At 47.1% G+C, this 22,492-nt stretch overlaps 1 protein-coding gene across 1 annotated transcript; it reads right to left on the bottom strand.

Moving 5' to 3' along the window:
- Positions 1-2,215: 2,215 nt before the first annotated feature.
- Positions 2,216-21,836, bottom strand: LOC142245446 (uncharacterized). Its single transcript, XM_075318155.1, has 3 exons — positions 21,627-21,836; positions 19,877-19,984; positions 2,216-4,342 (listed from the first exon to the last, which is right to left on the bottom strand). Exons 2-3 carry the CDS (start codon positions 19,935-19,937, stop codon positions 2,295-2,297), a joined length of 2,109 nt encoding a protein of 702 aa, XP_075174270.1. The 5' UTR covers positions 19,938-19,984; positions 21,627-21,836; the 3' UTR covers positions 2,216-2,294.
- Positions 21,837-22,492: the final 656 nt, after the last annotated feature.

The following is a 22,492-nucleotide window of genomic DNA, read 5'->3' as shown; positions in this document are numbered from 1 at the left end:
TTAAGAAACAGTCAGTGGGACATTGGGATACAGTCAGTGGGGCACTGGGATACAGTCAGTGGGGCACTGGGAAACAGTCAGTGGGCATTGTTGGGAAACTCAGTGGGGCATTGGGATACAGTGCGGCGCGGGATAAAGTGGAGCACTATACAGCTGGACTTAGTGACAATTTAGACATTAGGATCGCTTTGCGGCCACCAACAAAATTGCTCCGCACTGTGATCCTAAACTTCATTCTCTCTTATCCTTTTGGAAACACCCAGAACAGGAGGTGGTAGGATCACACACAGGAGAGCAGATTCCACCCACTTTTACTGCAGTTGTAATGTGAGCTAGTTCTACAGTAGCTTTACAGCAGGATTTCAACAGCTGCTCCCCCTAGTGTTTAAGAGTGTAAAATATCAAACTTTTATTTTTTTTATATTTTTCTCAGTTAACAAATATTATTTAAACATAACATTAAAGCTTTATATTTTTTGTTTATTTTTTTTATTTATTGAAAAAAAAAATTGTTTTTGACAACACCATCCCTTTAACCCCTTCAGCCCCAGGGCACTTTCCATTTTTGCATTTTTGTTTTTTGCTCCCCTTCTTCCGAGAGCCGTAACTTTTTTATTTTTCTGTCAATCTTGCCATATGAGGGCTTGTTTTTTGCGGGACAAGTTGTACTTTTAAATGAAACCATAAGTTTTACCATATAGTGTACTGGAAAACAGCAAAAAAATTCCAAGTGTGGAAAAACTGCAAAAAAAAGTGTGATGGCACAAGTTTTTGGGATGTTTTATTCACGGTGTTCACCATATGGTAACACTGATGTGTGGGCATGATGCCTGAGGTCGGTGCGAATTTGTAGACACCAAACATGTATAGGTTTCGTTGTATCTAAGGGGTTAAAAAATTCACAAGCTTATCCAATAAAAGTGGCGTACGTTTTGCGCCATTTTCCGAAATTCGTAGGGTTCTCCTTTTTTGGGATCTATGGCTCAGTGACGGCTTATTTTTTGCGTCTCTAGCTGACGTTTCTAATGGTACCATATTTACGCAGATGCTACGTTTTGATCGCCTGTTATTGCATTTTGCGTTAAACTTGCGGCGACCAAAAAATGTAATTTTGGCGTTTGGAATTTTTTTGCCACTACGCCATTTACTGATCAGATTAATTGATTTTATATTTTGATAGATCGGGCATTTCTGAATGCGGCGATACCAAATATGTGTATATATTTTTCTTTTAACCCTTTAATTTTCAATGGGGTGAAAGGGGGGTGATTTGAACTTTTAAGTTTTTCTGCTTTTTTAAATTTTTTAAAACTTTTTTTTTTATTTTACTAGTCCCCCTAGGGGGCTATAGCGATCAGCAATCTGATCGCTCTGATCTATCTGCTGATCACAGCTATACAGCTGTAAGCAGCAGATACGATCACTTCCTGCTTCACTGGCGTCCAGGCAGAGTGAAAACGAAAGTGAAACATCATAGCTGCAGGCGTCATCACATGACCCTGTGCTACCATGGCAACCACCGTAAGTCACATGATCACTCACGTGACTTCCGGTGGGGGCGGCGGTAAGTGAAAATCTTCACCGCGCGTATTTACATCTCGCTGCCAGAGAGATGTAAGGGGTTAATGTTACGGGTGGAATGCAATTCCACTCGTAACATGTAGGCACACGTCAGCTGTTGAAAACAGCTGATATGTGCGCTGATCACCGCTCCCTGCCCGCTGCAGGGGGCGGGGCTTAACGGCACACGATCCATGACGGATAGATCCGTCCATGGTCGTGAAGGGGTTAAATTAGGTCAAACCTGGCTCAGATTCCGGGGAAGATGGTCTCCCCTGGGTGCACTGACAATCCGTGGGTGTTAGGTGGAACTCCGCAATAGCTGGATGGAATGGAAGGGCTCTGATTGTGAAGGAGCTCCCTCATGCACATCTTCCCCTGTCGGCGGCCATCTTGGATCTCCCCTGGCACGCTATTTTTAAAGTCCCTTCAGGAGAATTTCAAGAGAATTTCCAACATAAAGGCCCATCAAAGTCACTTCAAAACTGAATGGGTCCCTAAAAGAATTTTGTAAATTGTCCTACAATAATAAAAACTTTCTCTAAAATGTTTAACCCTTCTGACAAAGTAAAGCATTATGCCACCATAAGGTAAATGTTAGTTAATAGGTTTGCAGGTATAACCAAAATTTGAATATTTCAATTTATTTGCTTTTATTTATGAAAATTTGACAAAACATATTGATTTAAATTTATTATGAACATAAGGTACAAAGTGTCAGGAAAAAAACATTCTCAGTTAACTAAAAGTAAGAGTGGATTCTTCCCCTTGTGAGTTCTCTGATGTCTAACAAGCTGTGATTTCTTAGTAAAACATTGCCCACATTCTGAACATGAAAATGGTTTCTCTCGTGTGTGAAGTTGCTCATGTCTAACAAGATGAGATTTCGTAGTAAACAATTTCCCACATTCTGAGCATGAAAATAGCTGCTCTCCTGTGTGAATTCTCTGATGTGTAACAAGAGATCCTTTCTCCGTATAAAATTTCCCACATTCTGAGCATGAAAATGGCTTCTCTCCCGTGTGAATATGCATATGACTAATAAGATTTGATTTATATTTAAAACATTTTCCACATTCTGAGCATGAAAATGACTTCTGTCCTGTGTGAATACGCACATGACTAATAAGATTTGATTTACATTTAAAACATTTCCCACATTTTGAACATGAAAATGGCTTCTCTCCTGTGTGAATTCTCTGATGTGTAACAAGAGATGCTTTCTCTGTAAAACATTTCTCACATTCTGAGCATGAAAATGGCTTATCTCCCGTGTGAATACGCATATGACTAATAAGATTTGATTTATATTTAAAACATTTCTCACATTCGGAGCATGAAAATGGCTTATTTTCTGAGTGAACAGTCTGATGTTTAACAAGAATTGCTTTATCTTTAAAACATTTTCCACAATTTGAACATGAAAATGGCTTCTCTCCTGTGTGAATTCTCTGATGTGTAACAAGCTTAGACTTGTTAGCAAAACCTTGCTCACATTCTGAACATGAAAATGGCTTGCATTCTGGGTGAGTTCTCTGATGTGCAATAAGAATTGCATTTTCTATAAAACATTTTCCACACTGTGAACAGGAAAATAGCTTCTCTCCTGTGCAAATTTTCTGATGTCTAGTAAGAGTATATTTTTTAATAAAACATTTCCCACATTTTGAACATAAAAATATTTTCTCTCCTGTGTGATTTCTCTGATGTGTAACAAGAGATACTTTCTCCTTAAAACATTTCCCACATTCCGAGCATGAAAATGGCTTCTCTCCTGTGTGAAGCCGCATATGACTAATAAGATTTGATTTACGTTTAAAACATTTCCCACATTCTGAGCATGAAAATGGCTTCTCTCCTGTGTGAACACGCTCATGTTGATTTAGAGTTGATTTATCTGTAAAACATTTCCCACATTCTGAACATGAATATGGTTTCTCTCCTGTGTGAATTCTTTGATGTGTAACAAGATCAAATTTACTATTAAAACCTTGCTCACATTCTGAACATGAAAATGGCTTCTCACCTGTGTGAGTTCTCTGATGTGCAACAAGATATGATTTATAAATAAAACATTTCTCACATACTGAACATGAAAATGGCTTCTCTCCTGTGTGAGTTTTCTGATGTGCAACAAGATTTGTTTTTTCTGTAAAACATTTCCCACATTCTGAACATGAAAATGGTTTCACTCCTGTGTGAATTTTTTTATGTTTAACAAGATTACATTTTTTAGTAAAACGTTTCTCACATTCAGAACATGAAAATGGCTTCTCCCCTGTGTGAGTTATCTTATGTGCAACAAGGCTTGATTTATATGGAAAACATTTATCACACTCTGGACATGAAAATGGCTGCTCTCCAGTGTGAATTTTCTTATGTGTAATAAGTTCATAATGCCTAGTAAAACATTTCTCACATTCTGAACATGAAAATGGCTTCTCTCCAGTGTGGGATCTCTCATGTATAACAAGTAGTGATTTATAAGCAAAACATCTGCCACATTCTGAACATGAAAATGCATTCTTTTCAGTGTGGGATCTCTCCGATACAACAAAATTTGATTTCTGAGCAAAACATTTCCCATATTCTGAGGAAGAAAATGCCTTTTTCCTAGAGGGCACACTTTGATCTTCCACACTTCTTCTGTGATTTTTATTTTGCTCAACAGTCTGTGATGAGTGTATGCCATGATCTTCATATGTATCTTGTGTGATGCTGCAATCTTCTGCTTTAAAATCTGGAGACATCAGATGTCCTTCAGAGCTGCTGGCACAGTCATCTGCCAAGAATAAAACTGATTTATTTTTGAGCAAAATAAACTTGAAAAAATGTATCTAAATATGAAAATTAAAAATGTGAGAAAAAGTAAAAGTTAAAAATTCCATACAAATTGTAGTGTATGTAGCAATGTTCAATGAATAACTGTTTTACATGATGTGATGATACCACAAAGAATTCATTTTACTAATGTGTTAATTTCCGATCATTACCCAGTAGAAACATCAAAAATTAAACATTCGTCACTGATTCTATATTTTATGCTTGCGTAAAAATTATCATTATCAGCAGCGCATCCGTTCTTTAAATCGAGAATTTTCTGTAATAAAAAATGCATGAGAGAATGAAAACAAACCATCATTGCTACATGAAAATGAAAGCTAATAAGCCCTAGTATCCCGGGCTAGGTCATTCTATTTACTACTACGGTGCCATTTTTATCCCACCTCTATTTAGTTATAAACTTCATTATGTGGGTGTTTTACCTTCTAAAAGTGGGTTTATCTCAGTAGTGGAACATTTATTTTCCACACCGACATGTTCCTAATACTCCTATGTGTGGGTTTATCCTATTGCAAGCATGTAGTCATCTTCACTAGTGGCACACATTCTCCATATGGATATGTTCTCATTCCCTGCTCTCCCTTTTGTCAGATGCACGTCGGCACCTTTAACTATGGCCCAGCGGAGGGCTACTGCGCCTGCTTCGGGATTCCTTTCGGCGCCTGTGCACCAGGGTTTACCTCCTGGAGAACCCCACTGCGTCTTTAAACGTAATTGCGGCGACGCGCTTTCATGAGTCTTGACGAGGTGGCTTTCGGGGCCTGCGCACCAGGGATTTCGTTATCTCCTGGTGGCGCCCCACTGCTCCTGTATCTCTCGATTACATCCAAGGTTATACGCCTCTTTGGAGGTGTCATTGCGCCTGCGTCAGCGCTTTAGCATCTAGCGCCTGTGTTTTACAGCTGGGTTTTCTGAACTGGCGTGTTAAGGCGCTTGCCTTCCCTACATACACATTATTAGTGTTACTGTGACTGTACTGTCATACAGGTCGCTGCTATGTTGGAAATTTACTGATATGTTAGAATTATTATGTACTTATGCATTTCTTTCTACTTTGTTCTTTTTAGAGCCAGGTGTGATGGACTACCGTATTTTTCGGACCATAAGACGCACTTTTTTACCCCTAAACGTTGGGGGAAAGTTGGGGGTGCGTCTTATGGTCTGACTATAGGGCTGCGGCCGGGAATGAGGGTGCTGCGGTGGAGCGGGTCATCGGGGGCACGAGCAGGCTGTAGCAGCCTGCTGTGACCACATGGGCCCGCTCATTACATATGCATGCCCATCCTCACGCCCATTTCTCAGCGCAGAAGCCGGCGCTGACAGGTGGGTGGGAGGACGAGCGCGGGACGCGCGCATAGTAAAGAGCCGGTATGCATGATCACCCCTGGCAATTACAGCCTGGAGTGATCATGTGCGGCTGTATTCACTGCTCCCCGTGCGTCATCATCAGCGCGGGGTGCAGTGAATCAGTGTACTCACCCGTCCCCGTGTGTGGAGCCGTCCCCCTGCAGCACGCGATGTCTTCCTGTCTGTGCCGGTCAGCTGATCTGTGCTGATCAGCTGATTGGCACAGACAGGAAGACATCGCGATGCTGCAGGGGAACGGCTCCACACACACAGGTCAGTGGCGCAGAGAGGAAGATGATCGGTGCTGCAGGGAGTGAGGAAAAGGTGAGTATAAACGTTTATTTTTTTTCTCTGTGCTATAGGATACAGGCCATATACCAGGATGGTATATGAGCACGATGGGGGCATATAGCAGGATGGGAGTATATGAGCAGGATGGATGGGGGGTATATGAACAGGATGGGGGTATATGAACAGGATGGGGGTATATGAACAGGATGGGAATATATGAGCAGGATGGATGGGGGAATATGAGCAGGATGGATGGGGGGTATATCAATAGGATGGGGGTATATGAACAGGATGGCATATATGAACAGGATGGGAGTAGATGAGCAGGATGGGGGAATATGAGCAGGATGCTGGTATATGAGCAGGATCGGGGTATATGAGCAGGATGGGGGTTTATGGCAGGATCAAATACGAGGCAGGAGGATGATTACCAGGATGGGGTACCTTAAAAGAGAATTTGGGGACATTACCCCCATAACAGTGTCAGCAGCAGATAATCGCCCCATAACAGTGTGTCATGACCACATTTTTTTGCTTAAAGTTTTATTTTACTATTTTCCTCCTCTAAAACCAGGGTGCGTCTTATAGTCCGGTGCGTCTATAGTCTGAAAAATACGGTATATCTAAATCTGCGGACATCAATGTTCACAGCTGACCCTCTGTCTCCTGATGAGCCTGTTACCTTCGTCCCACCGGAAAGATGAAGGAGAGGGTAAAACACGCTGAGGCATTCTGTCAGCTGGCATTTTATATTAATGCATAGCCAGCAAACTATTGCTTATCTATATTGTATCTTTTACTTCTGTAGCCATGGATTCTGTCCTTATCCGAGGAGCATTAACGAGTGATACAGTTTCTTAGGAACAGAGAAAAATAGGGCTAGCCGCTGAGGAACTGGGGCATCACTGGTTGCTACTTATAGTGCTTAACGTCTGTTGTCAGATAGGGGTGAATCTCCAAGGGTACAGCTGTAGCACCTTTGAGATTTTGGAGTCACGTACTTGTCTTTATATGTCATATTATCCATTTTGAGATTTATATTAGTGTATTCTGTGTGTCCAAGGGTATGTTCCGTACTTCCCTTGTTTTATGATTCTCTAATAAGGACACATTGCATAGATCAGGTATTTTTTTCGACTTTTCATATTTTATCATCTGTTGTTTATGACGTTAACGTGTTTTCTAATAAGCCCCAATCAACTTCCTATATCATCAATGTAACGCCCTTACCAAAGTTCCTGCACAGTCCTGTCCTCCATCCTTGGCAGGGACGCCCGCACTCTAATCTTCCCAGCCGTGCAGCAGTGGCTGCTCTGTCCCCTACCGCCAATTCCCGAGGCATGCGCATGCTGCACAAGCCTCCTGGGAGTGCTCTTAGGGCACTTAAAGGGAAGTGTGGTGCCTGGGCAAGGAGGTTTATACGTTGCTAGTTCTCAGCTCATTAAGTGCTGCTGTTTAGTCCATTACTAATATTGTTCTGTGTTCCAGTACCTGACAATTCCATTGCTGCTGAATAGCATCCTAACAGTCAAGTCTGCCATGCCGGCCGCAGCTACATCGTACTCTATCGGCCTAGTCTGCCATACCGGCCGCAGGTGCATCATATCCTATTTGTCAATTCTGCTATCCCGAAATCTGCTGCATCGTACCCTAAAGCCGAGCTTGCCGCATCAGCCATCCCAGCTGCTGAAGGGTCAACCGGGGGATCTGCCAAGGTATGGGTTTGTAGTTGTGGTACGCCTTACCTTCATGGTAGCTTCTCGTCCCACCAAATCAGAGGCAGACTCCAGGTTTTCGTCCAACATCTGAACCTTAATGACTTTATAAACACTTTCTTTTCCCGAGGATAGGCACAGCTTCTTTACCGGACGAGACATACACTTCCATACGATTTCCACTACCACGGCTGTCAGAGAGTCCCACTGGCTTCCTGGATTACCAGCCCTTCTCCCTGCGGGTTTGGACATTCTGGCTATGCTGATCCCCACTTCATGACTCCCTCAGCAATAGTACACGGTGGCGGTCCCTAGGACTTGGCACCACGCTTTCTACATCCGTGTCTTTCCATGCCAGTTCACAAGCCACAGGAGCGGCCTTCTATTCATGAGGCTCTGATGTCTCTCCCACTCTGCCTCCACAGCCTCCCTCTACCTTGTCTTCTTCACTACCCTCTTTTCCACTCAATCCCCTCTCTTTTCTACTGTCTCGCCAGAGCTCATTCACTTTCCCCTCCAAGCAAACTATGGGAATCTTGTGCCATCTAGTGGTGGACGGCAAAACTGCATCCCAACCCAAGACATACTGGTAATTGACTGGTAACCTATACATCTCACACCCATGAGGCTAGGTCGTGGGGGAGGTTAATGGAGCTCCTGCCACCCCCTTACACTGCTCCTACCATATCAGTGACTATCCATGTCCATACTCCTGATGCCAGCCGCCGCAGCACCAGTCTTCCTGAGTGGCACCTGGTTACCACCTGCAGTGCAAAATCCTCACCTTTAGAGGCTCTAGTGAAAACCTAATAAAAAACTATAGTCAAGCCCCTATTCCAGACAATTTTGAGCTCTAAAATTAAAAATGGCCCTTTCTCCCTTCTGAGCCCTGTTGTGCATCCAAACAGTAGACTTCCACCACATGCGTGGTATCGGCGTACTCACTCTGGAGAAATTGCACAACAAATTGTAAGGTGCATTTTCTCTTATTGCCCTTGTGAAAATTCAATATTTGGGGCTAAAGTAGCATTTTTGTGTGAAGAAATAAAATTTTCATTTTTTCGTTCCATATTGCTTTAGTTCCTGTGAAGTTCCTAAAGGGTTAATAAACTTTTTGAATATGATTTTGAGTACTTTTATGAGTGAAATTATTAGAATGGTGTCGCTTTTGGGTATTTTCTGTCACCAAGGCCTCAAATTCAAATTGTGTTGTAGCCCCTAAAAAATGGTTTTGTAAATTTTCTTGGAAAAATACGTAATTACTTACCGGTAATGTGTTTTTTCCGAACCCATGACGCCACCACTAAAGAGGATCCGCCCATCCAGGACAGGAAACCTTCAGGTTAAAAAGGGGCGGTCCTCTCGCCGCTTCAGTTTGATTACAGAGCATGAGAGAACCTCCGAAAAAAACAACAGGTTAGTATAAGGCCACCACCAGAAAAATTGTGGAAGAAGGAAGAAAGGAAGGGGAACCAACCAACAATCCCCAGTGCAGGGTGGGAATATAAGGGTGCCGTCATGGGTTCGGAAAAAACACATTACCGGTAAGTAATTACGTATTTTTCCCTCACCCTATGACGGCACCACGAGAGAATTACAGCGAAAAGAAAAATTAGGGAGGGACCACAGCCTGTAGAATACGCCTCCCAAAGGTGAGGTCGGAGAAGGAAAGATCCAACCTATAATGCCTATAAAAGGTCGAGGGTGAGGACCATGTGGCAGCTTTACAAATTTGAGCAATGGAAACATCCGCCCGCTCTGCCCAAGAAGATGCTACAGCCCGCGTGGAATGTGCCTTCAGACCCACCGGAACAGCAGCACTTCTTGCCGTGTAAGCTAACGCAATGGCGTCCCTAATCCACCTGGCCAGTGTGGATTTGGAACACTTAACCCCCTTTTGAGGCCCCTGGAAAGAGACAAACAGAGACTTGTCCCTCCTCCAGGAACTGGTGACAAGAAGATACTGGATGAGACAACGAAGTACATCCAGACAATGCCAATGCCTTTCCTCTGCACGCGTCGGGTTAGTGCAAAAGGATGGCAACACAATCTCCTGGGACGTATGAAACCGAGAAACCACCTTGGGGGGGTACGCAGGGTCAGGGCGCAAAACTACCCTATCGTCCAGTATTTGAGTGTAAGGTGGGTCAATAGAAAGGCCCTGAATGTCGCTAATCCTACGGGCCGAGGTCAGGGCTACCAGGAGGACCGTCTTTAGGGAAAGACATTTTACAGGGATGGAGTCAAGGGGCTCAAACGGAGGATCCGTCAGGGCCCCCAAAACCAGGTTAAGGTCCCAAGGGGGGAGGGAGACTACCCATTTAGGACGCTGGCGCGAACTAGCCCTGATAAACCGAGCCACCCAAGGGTTCCCCGCGACATCATAATTGTAGAGTGCTGCCAAAGCGGAGATCTGGACCTTGAGTGTGCTAACCGCCAACCCCTTGTCCAACCCACACTGCAGGAATTCCAGGATGGGACCGATGGGAACCTCCCCGGTTACACTAGCACACAAGGAAGATAAGAACTTTCTCCAAGTCCTACAGTAGATCTTGGTTGTCACAGGTTTTCTACAACCTAACAGCGTGGAAACTAAATTGGGGGAAAATCCCTTACTGATCAGTAACGCCCTCTCAAATTCCATGCCGTCAGGTGCAATTTGACTGTCGGAGGATGGCACACAGGTCCCTGGGACAGGAGATTCGGAAGTTCCGGGAGGACCCACGGGTCGGTCAGAGACATCCGAACCAGCCAAAAAACCATGGTCACTTTGGCCAGAAGGGAGCAATTAGAAGAACTCTGGCCCCGTCGTCCCTGATTTCCTTCAGGACTGAGGGGAGAGGGACCAGTGGTGGGAATGCATATGCTAGGGGAAAGTCCCACGGGATTGACAGGGCGTCCACAGCATACGGAAGTTCCTTGGGATTGAGAGAGCAAAACTGAGGAACCTTCCTGTTCTGTTTGGTGGAAAAAAGGTCGATGGCTGGAACCCCCCACCTGGCCGTGATGAGGTTGAAGACGGACGAGTTGAGTGCCCACTCCCCCTCGCTCAGGCGAGTGCGACTCAGAAAATCCGCCGCGAGGTTGTCTTTCCCCCTGATGTGAACAGCAGTGAGGGACAGAAGGTGAGTTTCTGCTAGTAACAGAATCCTGTCGGCTATCATCATAAGGGACCTGGATCTTGTGCCCCCCTGATGGTTCAGATAAGCCACCGTCACCTGATTGTCCGACAACACCCGGGTATGGTGACCGGTCAGTGAAGGGAGAAGTCCAGTCAGTGCCCGTTCCACGGCCAGCAGCTCTCTGATATTGGAGGAGGAAGCTGCCTCCCTGGGTGACCAGAGACCTTGAATCGGACGGTCCAGCAAGTGAACCCCCAATCCGGACACACTGGCATCCGTGGTCACACTTCGGGACACCAGGACAGACCATGGGACTCCCCTCGTGAGGTGCGCAGGAACCAGCCACCAGTGAAGGGAGGCGATGGAGCTGGAGCTCAGAGTAATCCGATTATTCAACCTGTCCCCCAGAAACGACTGATGTTCCAAAATATCCCACTGGAGGGCACTGGTATGTGCTTGAGCCCATAAAACTGCAGGGAGAGTAGAGGTCATGGAGCGCAGAAGAGACATAGCCCGTCGCAGGGACATGTGCGGAACCGCCACCGCCTGCTGCACCAGAGAGCGAATCTTCTCCACTTTGGAAGGTGGGAGACGAAATTCCTAAAAGGAGAGAGTCCAAAGTAACTCCCAAAAAGACTTGCACCGTGGATGGAAGCAACCTTGATTTCTCCCTGTTCAAAATCCAGCCGAGACCTTCCAGCTTTGAGCAGACAGTCTGAAGGACGGTAGTACAATGGGTCGCTGAATCCCCCACCATGAGGAAGTCGTCGAGATACGGGATAATGAGAATTCTGTCTTCCCGCAGCTGGGCAGTGATTTCCAGGACGAGCTTCGTGAAGATTCGGGGCGCAATTGCCAGGCCGAATGGTAAGGCCCTGAACTGTAGATGACGCACTGACCCGTCGAGCATCACCGCCACCCTGAGATACTTCTGGAAGGGAGGAGCGATGGGAACATGATAATACGCATCCTTCAGATCCAGGACAGCCATATGACAATTCGGGTAGAGAGACTTGATTGTGGACTTCATTGATTCCATCTTGAAGGCAAGATTTGCAGGTGGCTGTTCAGACCTTTGAGGTTTATGATGACCCAAAAGGAGCCGTCCGGTTTCCCGACCAGAAAAAGAGGGGAGTAAAACCCCTCTCTCCTTTCTGCCAATGGGACGTCCGTCAGGACCGCCCGGCGCAATAGGGACTTCACTTCCCCTTCCAAGGCATGTTGTTCGCTCGGGGACGTCTGGAGAAAGCGCCTGGGAGGAACACTGTGGAATGGAAATGTCAGACCTGATCGAATGATATTGAGAATCCACGGGCTCGAAGAAATACGTTCCCAGGCCGGAAGAAAGTAGGTCAATCTCCACCCCACCTGGGGAAGGGAGTCATTGGGAAGACTTCTTGGATTGGGAAGGGCCCTTGAACAAGAACCCCTTATCATCCTTCTTTCGATCCGACCAGGTACTTCTATTCCTGGGGGTGAACTTACGGGTGAACTGCTTCTTACGAAAGGATCGCTTGAAGGAGGGAAAGGACGGGGCCGGAAAGTTCCTTTTTCTGTCCCCCGCCTTCTCAAGAACATCATCCAGAACCGATCCAAAAAGAAACTTGCCCTGACAGGGAATGGAACACAGCTTAGACTTAACCTGTAGATCCCCTGGGCAACATTTTAACCATAAGGCCCGACGAGCCGCATTAGAAAGGGCCGCAGTCTTAGCAGCTAGTCGAGTGGAATCTGCCGAAGCATCTGAGATGAAAGCCGCCGCTCCCTGCAGCCTTGGGAGAGAAGAAATAATCTCGTCCCAAGGAACCTTGGTCCTCAGCTTCTCCTCTAATTCGGACAACCACATCGCCAGAGACCGTGCCGTACATGTAGCTGCAATGGCAGACCGGAGGGCACCTGCTGAGGACTCCCATGCGGTTTTAAGGAAGACATCCGCCTTCCGATCCATAGGGTCCTTTAAGGATCCCATGTCCTCAAAGGGAATGGAAAACTTTTTTGATGCTTTAGCCACTGCGACATCCAATTTGGGTGCCCTATCCCAATGGGAACAGGTAGTGTCCTCAAAGGGATACTTGTGCTTGAAGCCGCCTGGAAGAGAACCCCGCTTATCCGGTTTCTTCCATTCCCTGGAGATCAACGCCTGTATCTTGTCCACTACCGGGAAGGTCCTGCGCTTTCTATGCTCCAGACCCTTAAACATGACATCCTGGACTTAAGGCTGCAATTTCTCCTCAGTAATGCCCATAGTGTCCCTGCCAGTTTTAATCAACTTGCTCATGCCTTCTACTGGGAAACATTGGTGGACATCAGCCTCACTGTCAGAGGAAGAAGAAGCAGAACCAGAAGACCCACACTCTCCCTCGGATCGACTGGATGGCGAAGCCGGGGAGGCCTGTCTATGCCGTTTACGAGGAGGCTCTTTCAGGGACTGCAGAGAACTCTGGACTTCGGACCGGATGATGGCACGAAGATCACTAGCAAACCCAGGAGTCTCATCTGAAATGGTCTGCTGGATACAGTTCTTGCAGAGCCGTTTGGACCAGGACGGAGCCAGTTCATGGTTACAGAGGGCGCATTCCCTGTTATTCGATTTGGCAGTGGTTCCGTGGTTTTTTAACCTCTGCATGACAGGGACGGAGGGGAGACACAACACCAGGAAAACAATGAACAACAGGTACACATGCCCGAAGATCACTCACCCACTAGGAGATGAAGGGTCGGTACCGGTTCTGGGGAAGGAGCTTTCATCAAAGTCTTCCCTCTGGAGGCGCCTTTGCCGTCAGATGTATCTCGGGTCTGTTTAGTGGCCCGGGTGCCCCGCTTGCTGGATAAGCTGGCATCTGAGCCAGAGACGCTCCTGCGACGCTCCGGTGGTTTCACCACTTTCTTGCCAGCAGGAGGGGAGGAGGACTCACGCACAGAGTGCCGGTCCTCCTCACGGTGCCCATCCTTGTCCATATTCCTAAGGGCATTTGCTATGTCAACAAACACCTCCGTTATGCAGGAGGACTGGAGCACTTTTCCCCAGCTCAGCGCTCCATTTTAAACTGAGCGCTGGATCACTGGAGTACGTTCCCCCCCCACCCCCCGTGCCTCCGGACCCACTTCCTGGGTCTGACGTCACCGCCGACATCAGCGCATGTCAGGTGCGGCTGCCGTGCATGCGCAACGCCCACACTCAAAACACGCCCCCAATATGGCAGCGGCGTGCAGCACACGCGGCCGCGAGCAGCCCCGCCGCCCTGGAAGGACCGGCAGGCTGCTGTACTTACCTGCCGCCCGATGCACTGCACCCGCTCATGGACGCAACCCCCGGGGGTCCGCCATGGCGCCTCCAGGCACCCGAACGGAGCGAGGCAGGACCCGTGCCGCCGCCAGAACCGCCCGTCGGGACCAGGTAAGGCTTGCTAGAAGATCCATGGCCCTCCAGGGCCGCATCCTGAAGTATCCGTCCAGGACAGGAAACCAAACTGAAGCGGCGAGAGGACCGCCCCTTTTTAACCTGAAGGTTTCCTGTCCTGGATGGGCGGATCCACTCTCGTGGTGCCGTCATAGGGTGAGGAAATAAGGAGAAATTGCTAATCAACTATGAACCCTCAAACTTCTAAAATCGTGCTGATGTACAGTAGACATGTGGGAAATGTTATCTATTTTTTGTGACATCTCTCTGTCTGGTTTAAAGGGAATAAAAATTCAAAGATTGAAAATGTTCGCCAAATTTCCAATTTTTCCCAAATAAACAAAAAATATTGTGTTAAATTTACCACCAACATTAAATACAATATGTCATGAAAAATATTCTCAGAATCACTGGGATCCGTGGAAGCGTTCCATAGTTATAACCAGGTTGTGGAGTCGGTAAGACAAACCGCCGAATCCATCATTTCTCTGACTCCGACTCCCTCATACAGTTGAAACCCTTTGTTTCCCTCTGCTCTCTATAAAGACACATCGGCAGGTTTTTCCCTCCTCTCTCTATAAATACACATCTGCAGGTTTTCCCCTCCGCTCTCTATAAAGACACATATGCGTGTTTTTCTCCCTGACATGAAATCAGAATAAACCTTTCGCGTTTTAAGTCAATTAGGAACCAAAATGATTTATATTTACCAAATGCCAGAATAATGAGAGAGAGAGAATGTTTAAAGGCATTTTTATTACTTTCTGCAAAGTGAAAAATTTCTCTCCATTTCATTAGTATTTGGTGGCATTACCCTTACACTGTGTGACTTGGGTGAAACATTTTGGATCTCCTTCCACAAGCTTCTCACAATAGTTGGTAGGAATTTGGGCCCAGTCCCTGAGAAAACTAGTGTAACTAAGCGATGTTTGTAGGTCGCCTTGGTCACACTGGCTTTTTCAGCTTTGCCCATGAATTTTCAATAGGATTGAGATCAGGGTTTTGTGATGGCCACTCCAAACATTGACTGTTATCCTTAAGCTACTTTGTAACCAGTTTGGCAGCAGCTTCGGGTCATTATCCATTTGGAAGACCCATTGCCGCCCAAGCTTTAAGTTCCTGGCTGATGTCTTCAGATGTTGCTTCAGTATTGCCATGTAATCTTCTTTCCTCATGATACCATCTATTTTGCACAGTGCACCAGTTCCTCCTGCAGCAAAACAACCCCACAACATGATGCTGACACCCCCCTGTTTCACAGTTGGGATGGTGTTCTTAAGCATCAAAGCTTTTCCCTTTTTCCTCCAAACATAACAAATGGTCATTATGACTAAACAGTTCAATTTTAGTTTCGTCAGCCCACAGAACACATTTCCAAAAATTAAAAAGAGAAACTGTCAGATGCAATATGCACCCAGAACGACGAGCAGTTCTGGGTGCATATTGCTAATCTCTGTCTAACCGTCCCTGTATATACTACTATAGATAATGGGATCTTTAGAGATTTTATCTTATGCTAATGAGCACAGGGACTAGTCAAAAGGGTGTTATATCTCTCAACTAGTCCGACCTTATAGCATGTTAGTACGCCCACAGGGGCGTACTAACATGCTATTCAATTCAGCATCACCAGCGGTGACGCGCATACCTGTGTTCACTGTCAACACTCTTCTGAATGCCGGGCACTTCCAGTCATGCGCAGTAGAGCTCTCTGAAGCCAAGACGCTTACACCCGGCTTCATACTGTGCATGACCGGGAGTGCCCGACATTCAGAAGCACAGTCACAGCAAACACAGGTACGCATGCCACCGCTGGTGATGCAGAACTGCATGTTAGTACACCGATGTGGGCGTGCTAACATGCTAAGAGGGCGGACTAGTCGGGGGATATAACCCCTTTGGGACTAGTCCCTGCGCTCATTAGCATAAGATAAAAAATCTTAAGAAATACTTTTTCTAAAGATCCCTTTATCTATGCTAGTGTATTCAGGAATGGTTAAGCAGGGAGGAGCAACATGCACCCAGAACTGCTCATGGTTCTGGGTGCATATTGCACCTGACAGGTTCCCTTTAAGGTCTTTGTTCCTGTGTGCATTTGCAGCTTACTTTTTTATTTTTATTTTGGAGTAATGGCTTATTCCTCGCAGAGTGGCCTTTCAGCCCATGCTGATACAGTATTCGTTTCACTGTGGATAATGGCACAATCTTACCAGCTTCCACCGGCATCTTCACAAGATGTTTTGCTTTTGTTCTTGGGTTGATATGCCAAAGCACATTCATCTCTGATACACAGCACCCGTCTCCTTCCTGAGCAGTATTATGGCTGGACATTCCCATCTTGTTTGTACTTGCATATGATTGTTTGTACAGATGAACGAGGCACCTTCAGGTATCTGGAAATTGCACCCAAGGATGAACCAGACTTGTGCAAGTCCACAATTCTCTTCCTGAAATCTTGGCTGATTTTTTTTTTAACTTTCCCATGATGCTACATACAGAAGCAGTGTGTTTCAGGTGTACATTAAAATACATCCAGAGTTGGGTCTCTAACTCAGATGTTGCCAATAAACCTATCAGAAGCTTCCAAAGACATGACATCATCATATGGGCTGTCCAATATTGCTTAAAGGCATAGTACTATTAAGCGGGCATTACACGCAGCGACATCGCTAAGAAGATGTCGTTGGGGGTCACGAAATTCATGAAGCACATCCGGCCTCGTTAGCGACGTCGTTGCATGTGACACGTATGAACGACCAAAAATACTCACCTTATCGTTGATCGTTGTCCGGTCGTTGTAATCCTGATTATCGTTGCTGCTTTTGCACGCAGGTTGTTCGTTGTTCCTGAGGGAGCACACATCGTTACGTGTGACACGCCGGGAACAATGCACAACAGCTTACCTGCGTCCTCCGGCAACGAGGTGGGCGTGTCTTTCCTTCGGCTGCTCTCCGCCCCTTTTGGCCGCCTGCCGTGTGACGTTGCTGTGACGCCGCACTAACTGCCCCCTTAGAAAAGAGGCGGTTCGCCAGCCACAGCGGCGTCGCAGGGAAGGTAAGTCCGTGTGACAGGGCCTAGCGATGTTGTGCGCCACGGGCAATGATTTGCCCGTGACGCACAAACGACAGGGGCGTGTGCGATCGGCAGCGACATCGCTAGCGATGTCGCTGCGTGTACAGCTCGCTTTAGTGTATGTAAACTTTTGACTTTGCAGAAAGTAATAAAAATGCCTTAAAACATTCTCACTCTCATTATTCCAGCATTTGGCAAATATAAATAATTTTGGCTCCTAATTGACCTAAAACAGCAAAGGTTTAATCGGATTTCATGTCAGATAGTGAGAAAAACCTGTAGATGTGTCTTTATAGAGAGCGGAGGGAAAAACCTGCAGATATGTACCAAGAATCAGCAAAAATATTAGTACATGACCTCATCATTTCCCGCCTCGACTACTGCAACCTCCTGCTCTCTGGCCTCCCTTCCAACACTCTTGCACTCCTCCAATCTATCCTAAACTCTGCGGCCCGCTTAATCCATCTCTCCCCCCCCACTATTCCCCAGCCTCGCCACTCTGAAAATCCCTTCACTGGCTTCCCATTGCCCAAAGACTCCAGTTCAAAACATTATCCATGACATACAAAGCCATCTACAACCTGTCTCCTGCTTACATCTGTGACCTAGTCTCCCAGTACCTACCTGCATGCAACCTCAGATCCTTACAAGATCTCCTTCTCTACTCCTCTTCCCACAATCGCATACAAAACTTCTCCCGTGCCTCCCCCATACTCTGGAACGCTCTACCCCAGCATATCAGACTACCACCTACCATGGAACGCTTCAAGATGAACCTAAAGACCCACCTCTTCCAACAAGCCTACAACCTACAATAACCCGCAGTCCAGTACACCACTGCACAACCAGCTTTGTCCTCACCTATTGTACCCTCACCCATCCCCTGTAGACTGTGAGCCCTCACAGGCAGGGTCCTCTCTCCTCCTATACCAGTCTGTTTTTTATTGTTAATGATTGTTGTACTAGTTTGTATGTATAACCCTTTTCACTTGTAAAGCGCCATGGAATAATTGGCACTATAATAATAAATAATAAAGTATCTTCTTAAGGGTACTTTACACACAACGATATCGCTAACGATATATCGTCGGGGTCACGGTGTTTGTGACGCACATCCGGCGTCGTTAGCGATATCATTGCGTGTGACTAAAAGGAGCGACGATCAACGATCGCAAAAACGTCAAAAATCATTGATCGTTGACACGTCGCTCCTTTTCATAATATCGTTGGTGGTGCATGCTGTTTGTTCGTCGTTCCTGCGGCACCACACATCGCTATGTGTGACACCGCAGGAACGACGAACATCTCCTTACCTGCGTCCACCGGCAATGAGGAAGGAAGGAGGTGGGCGGCATGTTCCGGCCGCTCATCTCCGCCCCTCCTCTGCTATAGGGCGGCCACTTAGTGACGTCGCTGTGACACTGAACGAACCGCCCCCTTAAAGGAGAGATTGTTTGGTGTCTCCAGCGACGTCGCTAAGCAGGTATGTGCGTGTGACACTGCCGTAGCGATATTGTTTGCTATGGCAGCGATCACCCCCATGACGAAACAGCGACGTGGGCAGGTGCTATCGCGCACGACATCGCTAGCTATGTCGCAGCGTGAAAAGCACCCTTTAGAGAGTGGAGAGAAGACCCTGCAGATTTGTCTTTATAGAGAGTGGAGGGAAAAACCTGCAGATGTGTCTTCTTAGAGAGTGGGGTGAAGCTTATGGCTTCAACTGTACATGACTCATGTTTGTGATAAATTTACTGTAGTAAAATGCTGACATCACTACTTATATCATGTAGGTGAAGTGCAGCACAGATTCATCTCAACTAAAAGCAGAGATACTCTGATAAGGAATAGAACAGACATTTATAGGACATTTCATAACTTTCCCAAATTCTTATGAAAAAATATTCAGCACATTCTGCATTGTGCCGCTGGACCCAATTAATTATACATTTTAGGAGTTGGTCCATGTTATACCGACTCCACCAAAATGGACACAGACTTCGACTCCATAGCCCTGGTTATAACCTGATAAAGTGACACTGGTCAGAATTGAAAAAAATTGGCCGCATCATAAAGGTGAAAACAGACTTGGGAGTGAAGGGGTTAAGTTTTGGGTAGATTAGGGCGCCGTGCAGACCAGGACATTCCATCTGCCTAAAGGTGTAAAAGTCCTAAGAGATCCTGCTCGTAGTTTCGGGTCAGTCGGTTCCCATACAGCCCTCTGGAGCGGGGAGTAAAGTCCCCTCATGTGTCTGGCCTGTGCACGGGCTGAGCTCCAACTGTACTCTGACTAACACCTGAGGTAACGGCAGTTATGTACTAAGACTCCGCCCACCAGCTATTCTGCCCAGTAACAAGCCCTGTGGAGAGTTTAACCCTTGAGGTATGAGGTGTACACTGCATACCTCATGGAAACTACTGTTAATATTATAAAACCCTGTAGTAATCCCCGGCTCTGGGGCGCTACATCTGCTCCGGAGAATGAGGAGAGTGTGGCTCTGCTCTTATTTATATTGTGGGGCGATTACCTGTAGGATCCTCCTCTTTGCACCGCTTATCTCCCCACACATCGCTTTCTCCATTCTCCATTATGGCTTCAGGATGAATCTTCTTCAGATTTTTCCCGGATTTCAAAACTGTGAAAATAATAATGTAAAAGTCACAGACAGAAGGAAAACTCATGGAAGGTTCTAGATGGACCCTTTTCCTACAAGCTCGTGTGGCACCTGAGCAGCCAATCATTGCCGACATCATCACCTCCTATATCACCAGTGCCGCCCTCAGAGTCAGTACAGCGGCACCTAGTGGTAGAAGCAGGGTCCGGTAAGTGTACAACAATACGATAAAGTGATTTCTTTAATTTTTTTGTCTTCACGCAATAAGAACTCTCTAAGTAACTATAATGTAGACAAAACCTGCAGTCCCATGTAACACCAGAGATAACACAATGATTACACACGGCAACAGAAGAACCAAACCAAAGTGCAAAGATACCTGCAACATGGAGGAAAAAAAGTGCATTGTCTGGAAACTGCTGATCACAGAATTGTGCATCGTGTTTATGTAACATCATAGACCACGTTCCCCCTACATTCAGGAATTTACCTCCTCCCTCCATTCTTTTTTTATCTCGTTTCTCACTCTTCCCTCCAGCCTCTCTCTCACTCTTCTCTCCAGCCTCTCTCTCACTCTTCCCCCCCAGCCACTCCACTCTTCTCACCCAGCCTCTCCACTCTTCCCCCCCAGCCACTCCACTCTTCTCACCCAGCCACTCCACTCTTCTCACCCAGCCACTCCACTCTTCTCACCCAGCCACTCCACTCTTCTCACCCAGCCACTCCACTCTTCTCACCCAGCCACTCCACTCTTCTCACCCAGCCACTCCACTCTTCTCACCCAGCCACTCCACTCTTCTCACCCAGCCACTCCACTCTTCTCACCCAGCCACTCCACTCTTCTCACCCAGCCACTCCACTCTTCTCACCCAGCCTCTCCACTCTTCTCACCCAGCCTCTCCACTCTTCCCCCCCAGCCTCTCCACTCTTCCCCCCCAGCCTCTCCACTCTTCCCCCCCAGCCTCTCCACTCTTCCCCCCCAGCCTCTCCACTCTTCCCCCCCAGCCTCTCCACTCTTCCCCCCCAGCCTCTCCACTCTACCCCCCCAGCCTCTCCACTCTTCCCCCCCAGCCTCTCCACTCTTCCCCCCCAGCCTCTCCACTCTCCCCCCCCAGCCTCTCCACTCTTCTCTCCAGCCTCTCCACTCTTCTCTCCAGCCTCTCCACTCTTCTCTCCAGCCTCTCCACTCTCTTCTCTCCAGCCTCCCCACACTCTTCTCTCCAGCCTCCCCACTCTCTTCTCTCCAGCCTCCCCACTCTTCTCTCCAGCCTCCCCACTCTTCTCTCCAGCCTCCCCACTCTCTTCTCTCCAGCCTCCCCACTCTCTTCTCTCCAGCCTCCCCACTCTCTTCTCTCCAGCCTCCCCACTCTCTTCTCTCCAGCCTCCCCACTCTCTTCTCTCCAGCCTCCCCACTCTCTTCTCTCCAGCCTCCCCACTCTCTTCCCTCCAGCCTCCCCACTCTCTTCTCTCCAGCCTCTCACTCTCTTCTCTCCAGCCTCCCCACTCTCTTCTCTCCAGCCTCCCCACTCTCTTCTCTCCAGCCTCCCCACTCTCTTCTCTCCAGCCTCCCCACTCTCTTCCCTCCAGCCTCCCCACTCTCTTCTCTCCAGCCTCTCACTCTCTTCTCTCCAGCCTCCCCTCTTCCCTCCAGTTTCTCTCTTACCTCCTGTCTCTGATGTCAGTTGTCTCTCTTGCTGACCGTCGTTACCTTCTTTCTCTCCTCTTCCGCTCTTTTCTTTCCTCTTCCTGGTGTCTCTGGTTCCTCCTTCCCCCTGTGGCTGCACAGCAGTCTGTGAAGCTGTTGGAGGAGCGGGAGGGGCTCCTCTGCTGTCTGCAGACTGTGCTAGTGACTCCTTCTTCCATGCTTCCCTGTGTCAGGCCTGCAGCGCTGAGTGCGATCTCTCCCTGTGAAGAGTAGGTCTCCAGATAGTGACTATTGTGAGAAGCTCCACAGCATAGAAGAGCAGATCTGGATGGGAGAAGGCTTGGATCCCTGGATCTTGGTATACTACCTCAGTATGATTTCTGTGGAGAAGCTTTGGCTCTCATTATACCGATGATGGGGATTCTGGGTGTCACTACTGTGAGGGGAGGGAGCTGGATGTGGCTCGCAACCCTCGCTCAAAGCTGGATGTGGCTCGCAACCCTCGCTCAAAGCTGAATGTGGCTCGCAACCCGCTCTCAGAGCTGAATGACTGTGGCTAAAAAGGTTGGGGACCACTGAGTAAACCATTCCTCTTTCCTCCGCCCCCCCACCCCCACACCCAATAAATTTCCCTACCTGGTTCAGCATTAAAATACGTTTACTTGTACATTTACAATCATGTATATATCAAAACATAGATCAGCAACGTTCATATTATCTGACTGGAGCGCATGAAGTCCATCTTTATAATTTTACGTGTCCCTTTCCACAAAGAATCTAAATCAGGCCCGCTAGCAAGGCTCTAGCCCACATCAGCGTCGTCGGGGCCAAATTTGGGGTATCCAGCCACGGAGCTCATAGGTCCTCAAATTTCTTATATGCCC

The sequence above is a fragment of the Anomaloglossus baeobatrachus genome, chromosome 7 (genome assembly GCF_048569485.1).
Source record: "Anomaloglossus baeobatrachus isolate aAnoBae1 chromosome 7, aAnoBae1.hap1, whole genome shotgun sequence".
Classification (NCBI taxonomy): Eukaryota; Metazoa; Chordata; class Amphibia; order Anura; family Aromobatidae; genus Anomaloglossus; species Anomaloglossus baeobatrachus.
Note: the sequence above shows the minus strand (reverse complement) of the source record. Positions and strands in the feature narration are given on the sequence as shown.